Below are 17,767 nucleotides of genomic sequence, written 5' to 3'. Positions count from 1 at the left end.
GAAAGCCCGTCGAGAGGATAGTTCGAATGCTCGTCGAGCACGGGGCGGACATCGAGGCGAGAAATCGTCACGGGGACACGGCTCTTCAAGCGTCGGTCTCCCGCTTCGACGTGGATCTGACGCGGGCTTTGCTGAAGCACGGGGCGAGTCTGAGCAGTTTGAACGAGGACAGAATGTTCGGCTGGAAGTTCAAGACAATGGAAGTGAAAGCCTATCCTCTGGCTTTGAACGTGATCGAGATGCTGCAGCTATTGCAGTCGGCCGGCTACGAGGTAGACTTGTTGACTAGGCTCAGGATGATCAAATGTTGGATGAGAGTGAGAGATACCGGCGAGACGTGGGAAGATTTCAGTGAGTAATTTAATTTTAATTTGTAGATAATGTTAATTTTTCCCGTGTTTAATTTTACCCTGAAATAAGCAACTTTGTCGCTTATTTTTAAGCTGTTGTGAGAAAAATATACCTGTGGTAGAATGGCAAAACGACATGTACATTACAAAATACACAACCTTTGGTATGGACTTTATTACTCATGTCTTTCGGCAATTAACGCGTAAGTCCACTTGTTTCGGACAATTTTTTTTCAATACTTATCTGAATATGTATAAAGTCAAAACTTTAAATCGTGAAAATGGGTGACAGTATATCAAACGTATCAACCTTGTAATAAAATTCATAACATCCAAAGAATTCGGAAGTCGTGCATATGTTTGAAGATCATTCTCTTCCATTTCCGAATAAAAATATGCTATCAATCACTTTGTGGAGCTCTCAAAACGTTGACTTATGCCGTTGTGCTTTCCACATTTCTCGAAAAGGAAAGTTATGCTATTATGTGCTCACTGCTGGATCTAGGTATCAACATTGCATGCACCCATTCTGACACATACTTTTCAAATTGTGCACTAAATTTGGATGATTACCGTTACTAACTCGATTCTCGACGATTATGGTGTTATGTTATTTTGTGTTTTTACTACGGATACTATTTCATAACTAATTTATAGGGCGTTTTCAGATTGTCACGAAGTGGTCACTTTACCGGCCAGCTGATTTGACTGGAGGAATAACAAACGCACGCCCCTATACTTCCCGTGTTAAATTAGCTTGTTAAAAGTACTTGTAATTAGTTTAACGTTCGGTAAAAAAATGAACAAAACATATCTGCAGAAAGCGGAAATCCTTGTGTATCGAAATATCGAAGCGGTTTTTAATTAAAGTCTTTAGTTTGTAAATGAAAAAATATTGAAAATTTCAGTTTTTTTGTCTGAGATATTGTCAATAATCTGTATTAAAATGGTTATTAAATTTGCTTTTTCGGGTTGCAATACAAACTCTCAAGCAGGGAAATTTGATTCTTTGAAGTTACCGACGAAAAACTAAGAAACAATCGTATTTAAGAATATTATCTTTCCACCAGCAGCAGACTTGGGTTGGAAGACGATTGCGAGATGATTTTCATAATTTTTCGGAATTACGCTTCTTTCTTAGTTTTTCGTTGGTAATTTGAAAGAATAATAACTTCCCCGCTTGAGATTTTGTATTGCAACCCGAAAAAGCAAATTTAATAACCATTTTAATACAGATTATTGACAATATCTCAGACAAAAAAACTGAAATTTTCAATATTTTTTCATTTACAAACTAAAGACTTTAATTAAACACCGCTTCGATATTTCGATACACGAGGATTTCCGCTTTCTCCAGTTCTTTTTTGTTTATTTATTTACTTGATTATAAACTAATTACAAGTACTTTTAACAAGCTAATTTAACACGGGAAGTATAGGGGCGCGCGGTTTGTTATTCCTCCAGGCAAATCAGCTGGTCGGTAAAGTAAAGTGACTACTTCGTGACAATCTGAAAACACCCTGTACTTTACCGCGGGTACTGTATTAAATAGTGGTTAATATATTTTTTTCCTTTATTTAGATCATGGACTTCAGGAATTTTATATTCATCATAAGTTCAACTTTTACATGGAACAAAAAAATGTTGAGGATTTCTGGCGTGGATGTTTTCTAGAGCCTCAGGAACTGTTTTCATCTTTTCGACAAATGGTTAGTCCACATGCGTCTGATGTTGCGCGCACTAAAGAGATTATGCTAACAGAAGACGTCTCGCTCTATCAAGTTTGCCAAATGAATTACAGTAAGGGTTACTTGGCATTGAAAAATATGAACAATTGGAGTCTTCCACCGATGAATTCTATTTCCTGTACTCGTATAAACATCATTGTAAAAAGACACTTGGCAAACATTTTCATACGGCCGCATTTGGAATTATTTGCGGCTGATTTATTTATGACAGATCATTGCAAATTGAGCCTACCCTATACAGCATGTCGCGGAATTGCCGCGCATATGAGTGACGAGGATATACTGCGTTTGTGCGAGCAGACAACCGAAAAAAGTCTATGTACTTCCGTTGGCGACGCCATAGAGTGAAGTCTTTAACGCCAGCAGAAAACTGATGACGCACACCGAACTCTCTTGATCGATCTAGACTCGATCTAGACCGATATGTGGCAGGACTGGATGATTCCAAGTTGAGATTATTTGTATTTTTTATTATATTTAACGTGAAATAAAAAAAATATATTTTTTCTACGAGCCTTTTGAATTTTCTATGATTAACCTTGTTCTTGAAAATTGTAACTGAACACGCAATTCTTCCGATTGTGTTTAAATCTTGTCGACCGTCAAAACGATCAAGCATGGCGGTTTTATACATAGCTGTAGTAAAACAAGCTTTAGCCCATGAAATGTGCAGGTAACAGCCATGCGTAAATTATAGGGAAGGAAAGTATGGCAAAATTATTAAAAAAGGTCGATTAATTATGTGAGAAGCAAAAAATTCCCGAATTGTAAGTATGAACATTTGTTGTGAATTATGAAATTAATTTTTGGGATATCATGGTACTGTTTATGATGGTACTTGCATTGTAATTCAAAATGATTATAAATTATAATTTTTTTCTTAATCTATAGAACTATTTGTTATTTATCATAATTAAATTTTAAAATAAGTTTAATTTTGAATTTGAATTTTCGCAGTGATGATACATTGTTGAATGAAGATTCGTCGAGTTTACCCTCAGTCGATGATTACGAAGAAATTTTGTATAACCACTGCAGTATTGAGGATGTAATAGAATCTTTCTTATCAACATGTTGATTAGGAAATAATTTCATCATTTTCAATGATTGACTTTCAAGCTTTTTTATCTGTTTCAGTTTGATCAAGAGGATTCGATCGACGATATTTTAAATATAAATCTACTTGAAGCTCTGAGAGAATTGAATGAAGAAATATAAAAGAAATCTTATTGTTTTTGACATAGATTATTATGACGTCAAACATAATCAAAATTTTGAATTTAAAAAAATTAAGAAAGTAAAAGATTCAAAGTCTTTAAACAATGTCAAAGATTTGAGAAACAAATTGAAAAAATTAAAAAAGCAAAAAAAGCAAAAAAAAGCACGAAAACAAAAACCAAGAACAGGGAAATTTGAAACTATTGCAACTACTGGAAAAATGAATGAGCATTGCTAGATAGTAAACAACCAATAGTTTCTGAGTCTTAATTAGAACCAGCAGTAATTGGCTCGCCTGTTAATACTCAATCTCAGAGTCAAAATTTGAATCTTCCTATAACTTCAGTTCAAATATCTGAATCACAAATCACCAAATCCAAAAAATGTAATAATTCTAGGTCAAATTAAGTTGATTTAATAATTTGAGTGCGAATGCTCCTCCCAATATATTGGAATCTTGCCTCCTTTATCCAAAGTTTTTAAATACAAATCAAGAAGAAAATCGACCCATCACATATGACTGTCAAAGTGAAAAGAATGATAGGGCTTGGAATGCCTCACAGAATTATCAAAATGAATTAGTTCTCACAAAAGGAAATGCTTTAAAAGGGTATCAAAATGATATTGTTTCTGTGAATAGAATTTTACCAAATAATCGTAAAGAAATAGTTTCTTTTTAAGACAATATTTTATCAGTTCCTCACAATGACATTTATTCTGAGAATAGAAATAATTTACCAGCATATCAAAACCAAGCAACTTCTTTATTATTTTGTAATTTGAAATATAGAGACGAATCACTTCCACTTTCATCACAAAATATTGGCTCCTATAGGAAATTTTTCAATTCAAGAAACAAATTGGTCTTACAGAATACAGACAACCAACCATCAGTCGAGGATAATTGTACCTTCATCATTTAACTCAATGTTTCATCCTGATAACCAACAAATACAGAATAAGGGTATAAAAATATTCAATTAATTAATAGACTTGGTCCATCATCCTCTGATACAACTTTACCATCATCAATGAATCATCAAAATTATCCATTTAATGATTCTCATTTAATGGAAAATTTAGTTCAGAGCAAAAGTAATGATGATTCGTTACTTTTTGTGTTAGATAAATTGAATAATTGATGAATTGAATAAAGTTTATTATTTGTATTTCAGAAAAAAATGAAAATTTCAGAAGGTGAAATTAATTAGCAAAGAAAAATGAATGTTTTAATAATTTTTTCAAATGATCAAAGTGTTCATATTTGATTGAGTCTTAAATGTGAACAATAATAAGTCAATTAATCAACTTTATATTGATGTGTATAAGAAACACAAAGTTGTCAGGTTTTGCTTGATAATAATGATTAATACAAAAATGGCTTATAAAATATAATTTAATAATATTCACAAATTTTAAATTATATATATATCGAATGTACAAAAATACAATAATAATTAATATACAATATAACGGCCAATTTTATTTATTTCAAACAACATAAAAATTATTTTCGTAAACTTAATTTCCCGACAATGAAAACCGATTTTTGTTTAATGATTTTCATGAATCAATGATATTTTAATGTAATACATTTCAAGGTTGTGCAAACTTACATTTACATTAAGATATTTTGAAAGTTGACACCGATTTACTACATCCACTTTGAATTTAACAATTGTTTTTCATCTAATTGACACAAACTGCACTATCACGAAATGAAACTTAAATTTACAACCTTGAAGTGAATCAAGCCAAAAAGGAAAAAGTCTATAGACAGACAGACAGACTTATAGGAGGGCTACTTGAAGCTCTGAGAGAATTGAATGAAGAAATGTGCATGAATAATGCAGTTATGCAAAACAAAATAATTTTTTCAATCATAAAAAAAATCTTATTGTTTATGACATAGATTATTATGACGTTAATCATAATCAAAATTTTTTAACGGAAAATTCAGTACAGAGCAAAACTAACAATGATCAGTTACTTTTTGTGCCTAATAAATTGAATCCCAAAAAAGATTCACAAATATCTTTTACAAGAAATCATAACTTTACACAATATCAAACTCAAAACAAGGGTAAGTCGTTTAAAAGAGAACTGATATGTTCTTATAAAATAACTATTGTTTTTTTTTGACTTGCATAAAGATAGCATAGTTCCTACGCAGAAGAATGTTTATGAAAAAACCTTTACGTGAGCACCAAGCTAGATGTAAGTTTGTATGAGATTCAGAAATCATAATATGTTTCATATATTTAAAATCTTTTTTAGGATCCGATTACTAATTTTTCTGATACTTGGCAAACTAAAAAAAAATTGACATAAACAAACCTTTAATTCAGAAACAATTAGAAAATAAAGCAAAAATAGATTTGGTATTATTTGTATAAAAATTATTTTTCGATACGCTAAAAAGAAATTATTAAGTTTATTACGTCAGATGATAAATCTAAAAAAAAATTCGCCGCCAACTAGTTTACAAAATTTAAATATAGCTTCAAATGTTTCAATATGCCATTCAAACATAATCTTCATTGCTTCTTTTTTGTCTAAAAGCGCGGTTTAAATAATTCGATTCGCGGGCGTGAATTCATAAAATCGTTTTATATATTTACATTTATACATGGGTGGATCGGTGGGACGGGTGATCCCTGCGCGCGGTTACAAAAATATAATATCCGTCTCGTATATATCAATTTATCACACACCACCAATTACTACGACTATCGTCCGATTTTCTATACTCGACTTTTGTTTTATACACATACATACACATACACATACACATACACATACACATACACATACATACACAGACAGACATACAGACTATGTGGCGGGGCCGTCGAAGTTCTTCTCGACGAACTTGATGTAGGACACGGCTTTCTTGTGACTCAGGAACAGACTGAAGGGCTCCTTCATCTTGCGCAGATCGTAGCAGTGCACGCAGTTATATTCAGTCACGTAAGGCCAGATGACAAGAGCTCTCCGTAATAAATTTGCAGTAAGATGTTGGTTGCATAAGATGTTGCGCCTATATTGTCAAAACAGTCAAAGTAAAGGTCACGTTGATAAAATCAAGATATAACAATTTTATGAAAACAACCACACACACATTTATGTAGTATAGAATAAAAAGTATGAAACTATGTATTTATGCAGCTGAGCTTAAGTAATAAACAAGAATGAAACAAAAGACTAAAAAAAAAATACATACCATACTAAGCGCAGCATGCTATGATGTCAAGCCCGTTAAGCTGGAAAAGTTAAGTCCAATCGCCTGTACTCTTCTCGCACTGCTACAATTACCCATCCATATCTTTTCGTGTGAGGTCTACATTTTTCATGGACTTGTTTCAAAATTGTGGACATGCGTAGATTCGTGTACAGAGACATAAGAGCCTCGTATATTATCATGTAGAATATATGGTTATTCCTTTTTGCTTCAAGATTTTTTAATATATCGATGGTGCGTTCGGTCGCCCCCCTTTGTAAAGTCACATTTAAATTGCGCTATTTTATTATCACGTTTAAATGGACGTTTGCGCGAAGAAGCAATTACGTAAGTCATCAAATTATCGTTGAAACAAGTGGTTATTTTATTCTTTTGGTTGGAGTTATTATATTACTAATTACAGCGATGAACGATGCAAAATTTTGCATCGGTGCATCGGTTGTTACATTGAAAAGAGATTCAAGGTACTTTTGAAGCAATTATGATACTGATGTTCTTACTGAGTTATGAGTAATCAGAAATTGCACCAAAATCACGATTTACTATGGGAGTTGAAAAAAAAAGATAAAAAGAAAATAGTAATTGTGGCGAATACGTCGTATATCGGCGGGCATTTGCGGGCAGCGAGCTTAAATATAGAAGCGAAGTGCGAATTAGGTGCGAAAGGCGAGAGCGAGACGACACCGCCATATTATTATATATATTGCGGGCTCGTCGTGTTGTTGTGTGCCTGGTTCGTGGTCCACACGAAAACATTATAATGTCGATGCTCAGTCGTCGGTCGGCTTGCGGTCAAACACATAACGCATTAATCGAGTCGAATATGTTATTCCCACAAAATTAGCACGAGGAAAAATTAAAATCGAAATAATGCAGATGAAAAGAGGTGGTATGCGAAAGCAGCTCGCACTCTGAAAAGTTTCTATGTACGCAAGCTGCTATAATAGAGCTCACGATATTCTCGTTAAAAAAAAATACTTGTATAGGTATGCGCGAGTTTGTCATAGCAGTGTGTTTATCGTTACGGAGGCTTGGACCATTGAATTTCAAACTCCGAGAGACAAAACTCGATGCGTAAGGCCTCGCGGTACGAGCCATGCGTGTTGTCAACACGCGCGAATGTATCTATATGGTCGATTCTCAGTGAAACCGATTGGCCGACAAAAGGATTTTCTGCTGGCGTGAAACATCGTCGAAACTGTTCCCAAGTTTTGTTAAAATTGTCGGAACCTCCACTGTTTCAGAGACTTAAAGTTGTTCCTTATCTTGAATCGTTAATTTTCGAAAATACGTATTCATCCTGTAAGATAAGCGATGAGCGATTTTTAGCCGGAAGTCGACGGAGAATCGGCCGTATACATCGCGCTTCCCCTCCAGCGCTGCACGGCTATATATCCGCGAGCTTTTCGCCTCTGTGCGACCCCTTACCCTACCACGGCTGTGAACAGACAATTTAGAGTTTTATCGTTGACAATTTCGCACCGAAACTTGGAAATTTCATAATGCACATGTCAATGTGAAATTTTTCGATTATAATCAAAAGGTGTATACTCACTTTTTGTTTATGTTATTTTGTTCGCAAGCTATAATTTTCCGATTCTGACGGCTTTTCCGAAAATTTAGGTGAAAAATAATTACAAATTCGTATCCCCATGAAAGTCGTACATAACGAAACCTCGTCATTTCACATGCACCTAAAATTGCATACATTTCGGGCTTAAAATCCAGCCGACCAACAGATAGTGCGGTCGACTCCTCAGTATTGCGCGTCGCCCGGCCGAGCGAGGACGTATCGCAGTCACTCGCACGTTTATATACGTACATAAACGCGTAATAATAACATAAGCTCGCGCGTCACACACACTGATAAGTCGTCCAGCCTACCCTTGATTATAATACTCGCACGCACACCTTTGTTGCCGCGGCGAGCAATCGTGTATTTATAATTAATCCATGATATACGCAGAGGTGTCTGCACCTGTCGCAAAAATTGATCGACCCCCTCGATGTGTTTTTGTCCGCGATCGATGGACAGCAGCAGCAGTAGCAGCAGCAGTGAAAGCAGCTACGACGACCAAGTACAGAGTGAGTCTGCTTGTCTTTTTTCTACTTTGTTTTTTTTATTTTGTTTTACGTTCGTGATAATTATTGTGCATACGAGCTGCGAGGGAGAGAGCAAACGTCAAAAAGTTTATTGACCTGGTTTAGAAAGAGAGAGAGAGGCTGTTACGTAGGTAGGGTTAGGTCTAGCGCGCACTAGCCGCTGCACAGCATGCATCTATATGTGCATATATAGTACCAAGTAGTAGTGCAGTGCCGCGCGCTGACGGGCAGACCTACTTTTTTGTGAACTACATGCCATTATATCCGTGGATTTGTTGCGTGTAATAATTGAATTGAAATTTGTCGCTGATCGCGTGTACATTCTTATATTCTTTCTTCTGCGATTGGCCGATTATTCAACGCGCCTCCGAGCTTCGGTTTAAATTTATGTCATCGATCGACGCGGTCGCACCGAACTTTCTACTTTTACCCCTTGCGAGTATGCGTATGTGCACGCATAAAGTGTATATCTATACATTTGGGACACGGCTGCGTTGTGTATGCAATTCGCTATCTGTAGGAATGCAACTATACGGTATGTACAGAAAAATTCTTTGACAACGCGTAACCCTTATAAGCTTTAGCGGGTGTCGTGCCATTTTTTCCCTTAAAATTTGGAAAACAGTTTGCAGCTTGGCATTAATTGTGTAATTTGTCGGTTTTACCCATGCGAACGTAAATATTTTGGTTTTTTACTGCTCATCGAAGTTATTTAAATGAGCCATGGGTTTTTTTTTGACACTGTGCTACAATAAATGCAGTTTCGAAGATAGACACACCCGCCGCGCGCATAATAATATTTATGTGTGTGTGTGTGTGTGTGTGTGTGTGCCGAAGAAAACACGCGCGCCTATAATGTGAAGCGCACGCGTGGTACTCTCAGCTTGATTCTATTAATGAAACTTCCTCGTAATATACGTGTATAGTTATAAAAACGACGCACTTCTCGCAAGCGCATGCATAAAATAGGAGAGATTCTTGAGTTTTGCGCATACACGCATGGGTTATATAGGCGTCAAAGTAGAAAGAGAGAAAGAGAGAGAGAGAGAGAGAGAGAGAGAAACAAGAAGTTGTGTGTCGAAAAACCGGACGATCGACTCTCGCAAGTCGAGATTGTGTACTTTCTTTTTATTTTTGCGCGCGAATATAATATATTGCGATACGGCAGCCGTCACGTGGCTCCTGCAAAGTCTTGTTTATACACCAACACATTTACTCATAGAGGATAAAATACATGGGTATATCCATGCATCGATTCCTCGAGAGCGAAGAATTTTTATTATTTCAAATTATGCCCAATTGACTCGAACTCGTATGTGCGGTGGCGCCAAATGATCAAAAAAACTTACGATACATGCATCGGGTGCAATCATTGACGATCACTCAAAATCAGAAGTAAATTATTCGTTCGTATGTGTGTATAACTGCGAATAATTTTGCGACGCATAGCTATGTCGCAGCAGTGGTATGTATACTAATTTATTCGGTTCTTGTGTCTACATACAGGCGCGATCGGCATCGAATAGGCTCGAATAAGATATCCTACATGTGTACAAGCCTTACTCGAGTCATGCAGTCGTCTGTTTAAACTCGAGCCGGGCAGCCGTTGAAAAGGACGATACACTTATTAATACATTATTCTGGCGTGTAATATAATAATTAGCTACATTACTTTTAAATCTCTATCGGTGTTTGCTCGCGGGCAATAAAAGATTTTTCAAGGTACCTACTTAATTACTAAGCTTTGTATTTCTCTTTAAATTTTTCAAGGATCCTTTGTCGTTTCCTCGAGTTTATCGAATAGATATATACATATAACGATATGGATCACTTATGCGAATCGTTAAAAGACAAGTGGGATTTATTAGGCCTCTCTTTTCTCTCTCTCTCTCTCTCGTATATATCTAGGTGCTAATACAGGCATAGTCGTCTTCAACATGGTATATAAAGCCGCGAACGAAGCACGTGCGGACGCCAATCAGTACATCAGTCGGCTAGAGCGAAGTATCATATACGCGTCGCCTCCGCTGCGCGCCAGCCAATTGTCCATAATTTTTAGAGCGCGCAGCAGTCAATCGAGCTTTGATATATATCAATGTTGTCGCTGCTGCTGCAGCTCGCGACGCGCAAATTGCACTCAACGATGTATATTTAGATCGTTTTATTGAGTATTATTATTTGTGGTGCAGCAGTGACTCGACGTTTGCGTATCACTGTTGCTGAAGTGGTTCAACGAACCAGTGCCAATAGCGCATAGATTCGCGAGAACGGCGAATTTTCTTCGAGAGCTATATAGAACTGCGCGATTACATCGGCACAAGGTGAGGCTGTCGTCGTTGTTGTTGTCGTTATTCGAAACTGCAGAAAAGTCGGATTAATCGCGGAAAAAAATTGATTTCACTTATCCTTGACGCTAATCGCGCGTATATGAAAAAAAAAAAAAAATCGAAAGTTATATCGCCGAGGTGTTTTTATTTTCTCTTATCTGTCAGGGTATAGTTGCGCGCACGCGTAACAACGCGTCGACGGGATCGAGTTTTGTTTACTCGACACCTGGAAGTAGTCGCGCGTGTAATTACATCACCTTCTTTTGCTCTTACACCGCAGTGAGCGGAGGCTAGAGATAATTTGAACTTCGGAGTCCTCGCGCTGCGAAGAAGAACGTCATGCAGGACCAGGCGACGACGTCCTCGAGGCGCTGGGCTCGCGGCCGATCCTATCTCAAGCGACTGATGAGGAGCCGCTTGCCGATTCTGCAGTGGCTGCCCAGTTACAATCGGGACAAGGCCCTGTGCGACATGATCGCCGGCGTCACCGTGGGACTCACGGTCATGCCACAGGGTCTGGCGTACGCCACCCTCGCCGGACTCGAACCACAGGTATGATCGAATGAAATGCATTACACTCGCAATAAATGTGACGCAGGTATTAAAATTCAAAATTCACAAAATAATAGTATCTAACATAATGTGTGAAAAATATAATCTAACGTTATACTTCGTAGCAATATAACATAATAATGCACTAGATAATGCTTTATAAAATGTTTACGAGTAGTTTATAATTTTACATTTTTTTTGCATCTTTCTTTGTCCGTTTGGAATAATATAATGTAATGGCTCATCGAATCGTCAATTAAACTCTTTTTCCCTTGCTTTCCTCAGTACGGCCTGTACTCGGCCTTCATCGGCGCGATGATCTACGTCGTGTTCGGCTCCTGCAAGGACATCACCATCGGCCCGACGGCCCTCATGTCCCTCATGACGTATCAATACGTGCAGAATCGCGGCCCGGACTTCGCCGTCCTGCTCGCCTTTCTCGCCGGCCTGATGCAGCTGCTCATGGCGGCTCTGCGTCTCGGCGTCCTGGTCGACTTCATCTCGATCCCCGTCACCGTGGGCTTCACCTCGGCCACGTCGGTCATCATCGTCGCGTCGCAGCTCAAGGGCCTGCTCGGCCTGAGGATATCGCCCCAGGGCTTCCTCGACACCGTGGCCCAGGTGGCCAACAACATCCACAAGACCAGCTACTGGGACGCCGGCATGAGTCTGAGCTGCATCGTCGCGCTGCTGCTCTTCAGGCGCATGAAGGACGTGAAGCTGTGGGCCGCGGCCGACAAAGCGACGCCGCGACAGAGGAGCCTCGCCAAGCTGCTCTGGCTCGTCTCGACCGCCCGCAACGCCATCGTCGTCGTCGTCTGCTCGAGCATCGCCTACCAAGTGCAGAGGGTCTGGTCCTATTCGCCTTTCGTGCTCACGGGACCGGTGAAGCACGGCCTGCCACGGTTCAGCTTGCCGCCGTTTTCCACGACCGTAAGAAATTGAGTTCTCAAAATTTGGTCTTTTATTTCAGTGCGAAAAATTCTAGCTTGATTTTGAGTTTCAATTAAAAATTAAGTATAAAAATGTTTTAAATATTTTAGAAAAGTTATATCATTTGTTTGATGTTTTATTTGTCTAGACATTTAAAATAGTTAATTATGTTTCACACTCTTATATAATTTTTTGCATTTTTATGTAAAAATTCGTACACATACAAACAAAAAAAAATAATATTTTTTTGTCACCCACAGGTGGGCAATCGCACTCTCGACTTCATGGAGATGTGCCAGGAGCTCGGGCCCTCGATCGTCCTCGTGCCCATAATCGGCGTGCTGGGCAACGTCGCCATCGCCAAGGCCTTCGCCAGCGGCAATCAGGTGGACGCGACCCAGGAGCTCGTCACCCTGGGCGTGTGCAACGTCGTCGGCTCGTTGGCCAGCTCGATGCCGGTCACCGGCTCCTTCAGCCGCTCCGCCGTCAATCACGCCTCGGGCGTCAAGACGCCCATGGGCGGACTCTACACGGGCCTGCTGATACTGCTCGCGCTGACCCTGCTCACGCCCTACTTTTACTTCATTCCCAAGGCGTCGCTGGCTGCGGTGATCATCTGCGCGGTCGTCTACATGATCGAGTACGAGGTCGTCAAGCTCATGTGGAGGTCCAGCAGGAAGGATCTCGTGCCGACCTTCGCCACCTTCGTCCTGTGTCTCGTCATCGGCGTCGAGTACGGGATCGTCGCCGGAGTCGCGATCAATTTGGTATTCCTGCTGTATCCCTCGGCCAGGCCGCAAGTCAACGTCGAAAAGCAAATCGTGAGAAAAAGTACGACGTTTTTATTGGAAACAAATACTTATTTTGCATCGTCGTCTTTCAGACGAGTTCCGGAGCTGAATATTTGATGGTAACGCCGAGCAACAGTTTGTACTTTCCTGCTGTCGATTTCATCAAGCAATCGGTGGGCAATGCTGGGATCACCGAAGGATCGAGCCAAATACCCGTTGTCGTTGACTGCAGATACATGCTCGGGGCTGACTTTACCGCCGCCAAAGTACATACCTAAATTATTCAATTTGTTTTATTGAATTATAATCGAATTGTTATTTACAGGGTATAGCCGCTTTGATAATGGAATTCAACAGTCGCAAACAGGGGTTGTACTTTTACAATCCTCGCTGCGACGTGGTTGCCGTACTGAGAGGCGCCTGCGGCGATGATTTTCAGTACGTCTCGACGAGCGACGAGCTCGCGCATCTCTTGCACAGCGCGACGGATCGCGGCTCGTCGCATCAGTTGCTGGAAATCGAACGCGAGATCGTCGACGATCGCCTCGCTTCAAACGGTCGAAATGATTATTCCGTGAATCAGGAATTGAAAGAAGTTAAAACTAATTTGCTGCAAATCGGCGCCAGTTGATGAAGAATTTGACAAAGTGGATCTTGTAATACCGCTCGTATATATAATAGAAAATCAACGGGTACACACTGTCGTGCGTAAAACTGATGTTAACTCGTAATAAGAAGTACCTTAGAATTAAGTTTTTAAAGTTCTTCAGTAATTTGCGTCGTATTCGAACATTTTTCATGAATCTGATCATTTTCAAGATGTACATATCATTATTAAAAAAATAATTTAACACAGTGTTCTTGTGAAAATTTTTTTTATGATTTTAGCAAATATTGGAAGATTCTATTGATTATTATTCTATTTTAGTACTTAGTTGTGTAGGTAGTTCTTAATACTTATAATATTGATATAAGAAGTAAATTAAATACTTTCGTGCTTTTGACTCTATTCTTTTATTTTAGTTAATTACTTTTGTTCTTATTTAACTTAATAATTTGTAGAAATTCGGACTTTATATTATACATACTTTACAAAATACAGATTAACCGGGTAATGAATTTTTATTTGCAAAGAATACCCTATCGTTTTAAAAGTAGTTGGATAGCGTGAGATGATAAAAATTGCTTCTTGAAATTAAATAGAATTTGTTCATAAATAGCTCTGTAATTGTTGCAGGTAAATCAGCAAGGATAATGCAAGTCCATGTACATTAGTAAACAAAACTCATTAAAAATTTCGTTTTGTAAGGCAATGACATCGCGGTTTTTATGAGACTATTTACAAAAATTGATTAAAAACGCGTGTATCAATCTCAGTAGGATAATTCAATTTTACAAATGTATGCTCTGATGTTAAATATTTCAGAAAGTTAATTTTATAAAATTCACCCTTATGAACATGTGAGTACTTACCTTAATTTTTACTGGAAGATTATTCCATTACAATTGTGAAAAAATTCAATGTTATTCAAGAATGAAATCTATAATTAAAAATTTTTTATTTCAGTAAAAAATGAAGTGTAGTCAATGTGTGAAATGTCATTCAAAATGATCAGTAATAAGAAATTTATTTATGGATGTATGTTATGCAAAGCAAAGATCATATAAATACTTTACCCACTACGGGTAAATATATTCATGAAAGTTTAAAAACCATAAGCTGAATGATCATTACTAAATCTTACAATTTGTGATTCTACAATATTTTCTGATATGTACCAGATGGATTCATTAAACCTTGATTAAACTTTCTGGTCAGGTTGAGAACAAGAGTTATCAATCAAAGACTTTACAACAAAATAAATTATAAGTAGACACAGCTGAACAACAAAACAAAGTATTTTACATGACTTATCGCAAATTTTTCAAAAATGAATAAAAGCTGTTTGAGAAAACATCTCTCTTTTACATTACATCTATATTTTTAATATTGCATACAAAATGGAATTCATAATTTATCTAAGAAAGAAATTTCCATTTTTTTTTATATATAAGTTAATAAGTTAATACTGCCTTAATTATCATCACAGTCGTAATTGAAAAATATATATTTTATAAAAGTCTTCTCATAATTACAGGATTGAAAAGTTTCAATTTAATAGGCATTTGAAGTTTAGCAAAATAAAAAGTAATTTTCTTTGTGCTTAAAATGACTTTATTTACATAATTCAAGCGATATATTATAGCTGGCCCTTAAGAACACAGTATGATACACTTCTTTCAAAAATTACAATCAGTTCACAGTTTATCTCATACAATTGACATATTTACAAAATGTTGAATTCAATAAAAAAAAGTGAAAAACCAATTTAACTTAATGGCTCTTCAAAAATGATGGTGCCCATCTGGCTGTCAACGGTTTTTCTTCTGTCATCATTTTACTATCCTGTTCCATCTGAGCTAGTAATTTTCTTTGATTTTCTCTGAAAGCTTCTAATGGATTATCAAACTGACGATAATAACGTAAAACTTCTCTCACATCTTCAACATTTGTCTGAAGTATAGTTTTTAAGAAAGCAGCCAAATCATATAATTGTGTATCATTATCGCTACCTGTCCACTTAGGAATCTTTAATGTGTTATCTGGATGGAACTTAACACTCTCACTGTTCCAGTCAATAACAATGACTTTACTAAGATCCCTGTTTAGTGCATCAAGATCTTTCACATGATGACCATCAACAAAACGTGTGGCATCGCGCACTAATCTATACATGATGTATCCTTGAGGGTCCAAAGCATCTAAGATTGGAAATACTGTAAGACCTTGCTCAGCAGTATAGACAACTGTTTCAAACTGAGGTGGAGCAATAGCTTCCAGAAAAGCATCAACTCCAGGACGTTTTTTAAATCGCCAGCCCGTCTGGTATGTCCAGTCAGGATGCACAAGAACATCTGTCATTTCTAACACAACTGTATAAGGTGGCTGAATGTAAGGATGCGTTAAAGGATCAGGCAATAGTTTTTCTCTGCTAGGTTCTTGAATAATCTTCTTGTAATAGGTAAACTCCTTTTTTAAACGATAAAACATTTGGCTAAAGTAAGGTAAATGTGAAAACTCATCTTCAATTGGATTTCCATCGGGATCAACTTTTGGTTTTCCTATTTCATACAAAACAGTTAAACCTGCAAAGCCCATTGCTAAGCCCATAAGTGTCATGCCAAATTTCATCAACTGCCATGATCTGCTATTTTTCTTTTGCGCTTCCTCATCATTTGTCTGCTGCTGATTTGATTGTTCAGCAGATATACTTGAATAATTGATTACTTTTGATACTAAATGACTATTAACAGTAAGAAATTGCTTATTTGTTAAGTAACTATGTGCAAAATTTGAATAATTTTTATGGCTTGCAGCAGATTTGATAAAGCTATCCAATGTACATGATGATTTTTTATGAAAATCAGAGTGTTGGACAATATTACGCCATAAGCGCACTCGTAATCCATTTTGATGAAATTTCAGTAAGGACATCATGATAAGTTTCTTCTATTGCAAACAATTAGGAGCTCTAATCACATGTGCAACTGTAAAAGAAAATAAGTGTATTATTAGCAGCTACACTGTACAATAAGATTTAGTGCATTCTGTTTAACCTTTATACTAAAAATGATACTTTCGGTATTTTTTGATGACAAATAATAAAAAAATTAAATTATTACTAAGTATTGGAAAATTGTTTATTACCAAAGTAAGATAAATTCAATCATCAGTATAAGGAGGGAAACAATTCGTTATAATACGTTATTAAATAAAAGGTCACATTGAAAAAAAATTAAGCGTAAAAATCGAGTATATCCGTGAATAATAGTTATTTGAAATATTTAGTGCTGAATATAATTTTTAATCATTATCGGCACTCACATTGTTTTTGCGGTGTTTGTGGATTCGCACACATATATTATGTAGGTTAACCTTCTACTTTCACAGTTCAACGTTCTGACAAGCTAGAGTCATGACTCGAAGGCGGTTGGTATAGTGACTGCACTGAAATCATGTAACAAAAATCCAAAATTTGCATTTTGTAAATGTCACCATTAAATAATGAAAAGTCATAATTAAGTTATTATGACAAATCCGCAATTGCAACATAGAGTGACAAAGATTAATATCAAATTTTATAATTGTTTCATATGAACAGTAATTAGTTTTTAAAAAAGCATACACGGTTCATTCGCCGGAAATTAAAAAATTAAATCTAAATTAATTTACCACGAATTTGTATACGTAAATACCTAAAAATACTTTAACTCCCACACCACTAGTTCTATAAATAGAATATTCACGTTTAGTATGTCAATGAATCTTGTAAAAAATTAAAAAACAATTTCAGATAAATTTGACAAATTTCTCTAAATAATCATGCGTTGAATAATTCCAAACATACCGCCTGTTTTTTTACCATGAACTGATAAACTGATTTTTGACGTCCATAACTATGTT

The 17,767-nt window shown here is 36.9% G+C and overlaps 2 protein-coding genes across 6 annotated transcripts; one reads left to right on the top strand and one right to left on the bottom strand.

Annotated features, from left to right (window-relative positions):
- Nucleotides 1-8,334: 8,334 nt before the first annotated feature.
- Nucleotides 8,335-14,267, top strand: LOC106656510 (sodium-independent sulfate anion transporter). Of its 4 annotated transcripts, none has more exons than XM_014377515.2 (6): nucleotides 8,335-8,642; nucleotides 11,268-11,539; nucleotides 11,825-12,472; nucleotides 12,733-13,293; nucleotides 13,356-13,529; nucleotides 13,589-14,267. In XM_014377515.2, exons 2-6 carry the CDS (start codon nucleotides 11,327-11,329, stop codon nucleotides 13,892-13,894), a joined length of 1,902 nt encoding a protein of 633 aa, XP_014233001.1. In that variant the 5' UTR covers nucleotides 8,335-8,642; nucleotides 11,268-11,326; the 3' UTR covers nucleotides 13,895-14,267. The 4 variants fall into 4 exon arrangements, with proteins under 4 accessions (XP_014233001.1, XP_014233002.1, XP_014233004.1 ...); XM_014377516.2 differs by having other exon boundaries at nucleotides 11,153-11,539; XM_014377518.2 differs by lacking the exon at nucleotides 8,335-8,642 and adding an exon at nucleotides 10,316-10,382.
- A 1,193-nt stretch (nucleotides 14,268-15,460) lies between these two features.
- LOC106656514 (mitochondrial import inner membrane translocase subunit TIM50-C-like) lies at nucleotides 15,461-17,295 on the bottom strand. 2 transcript variants are annotated; one of them, XM_014377522.2, is made up of 2 exons: nucleotides 17,189-17,295; nucleotides 15,461-16,851 (listed from the first exon to the last, which is right to left on the bottom strand). In XM_014377522.2, exon 2 carries the CDS (start codon nucleotides 16,799-16,801, stop codon nucleotides 15,638-15,640), a length of 1,164 nt encoding a protein of 387 aa, XP_014233008.1. In that variant the 5' UTR covers nucleotides 16,802-16,851; nucleotides 17,189-17,295; the 3' UTR covers nucleotides 15,461-15,637. The 2 variants fall into 2 exon arrangements, with proteins under 2 accessions (XP_014233008.1, XP_014233007.1); XM_014377521.2 differs by lacking the exon at nucleotides 17,189-17,295 and adding an exon at nucleotides 17,012-17,169.
- Nucleotides 17,296-17,767: the final 472 nt, after the last annotated feature.

This window comes from Trichogramma pretiosum, unplaced genomic scaffold (genome assembly GCF_000599845.2).
Source record: "Trichogramma pretiosum strain Unisexual culture from Peru unplaced genomic scaffold, Tpre_2.0 scaffold20, whole genome shotgun sequence".
NCBI classification, from domain to species: domain Eukaryota; kingdom Metazoa; phylum Arthropoda; class Insecta; order Hymenoptera; family Trichogrammatidae; genus Trichogramma; species Trichogramma pretiosum.
Note: the sequence above shows the minus strand (reverse complement) of the source record. Positions and strands in the feature narration are given on the sequence as shown.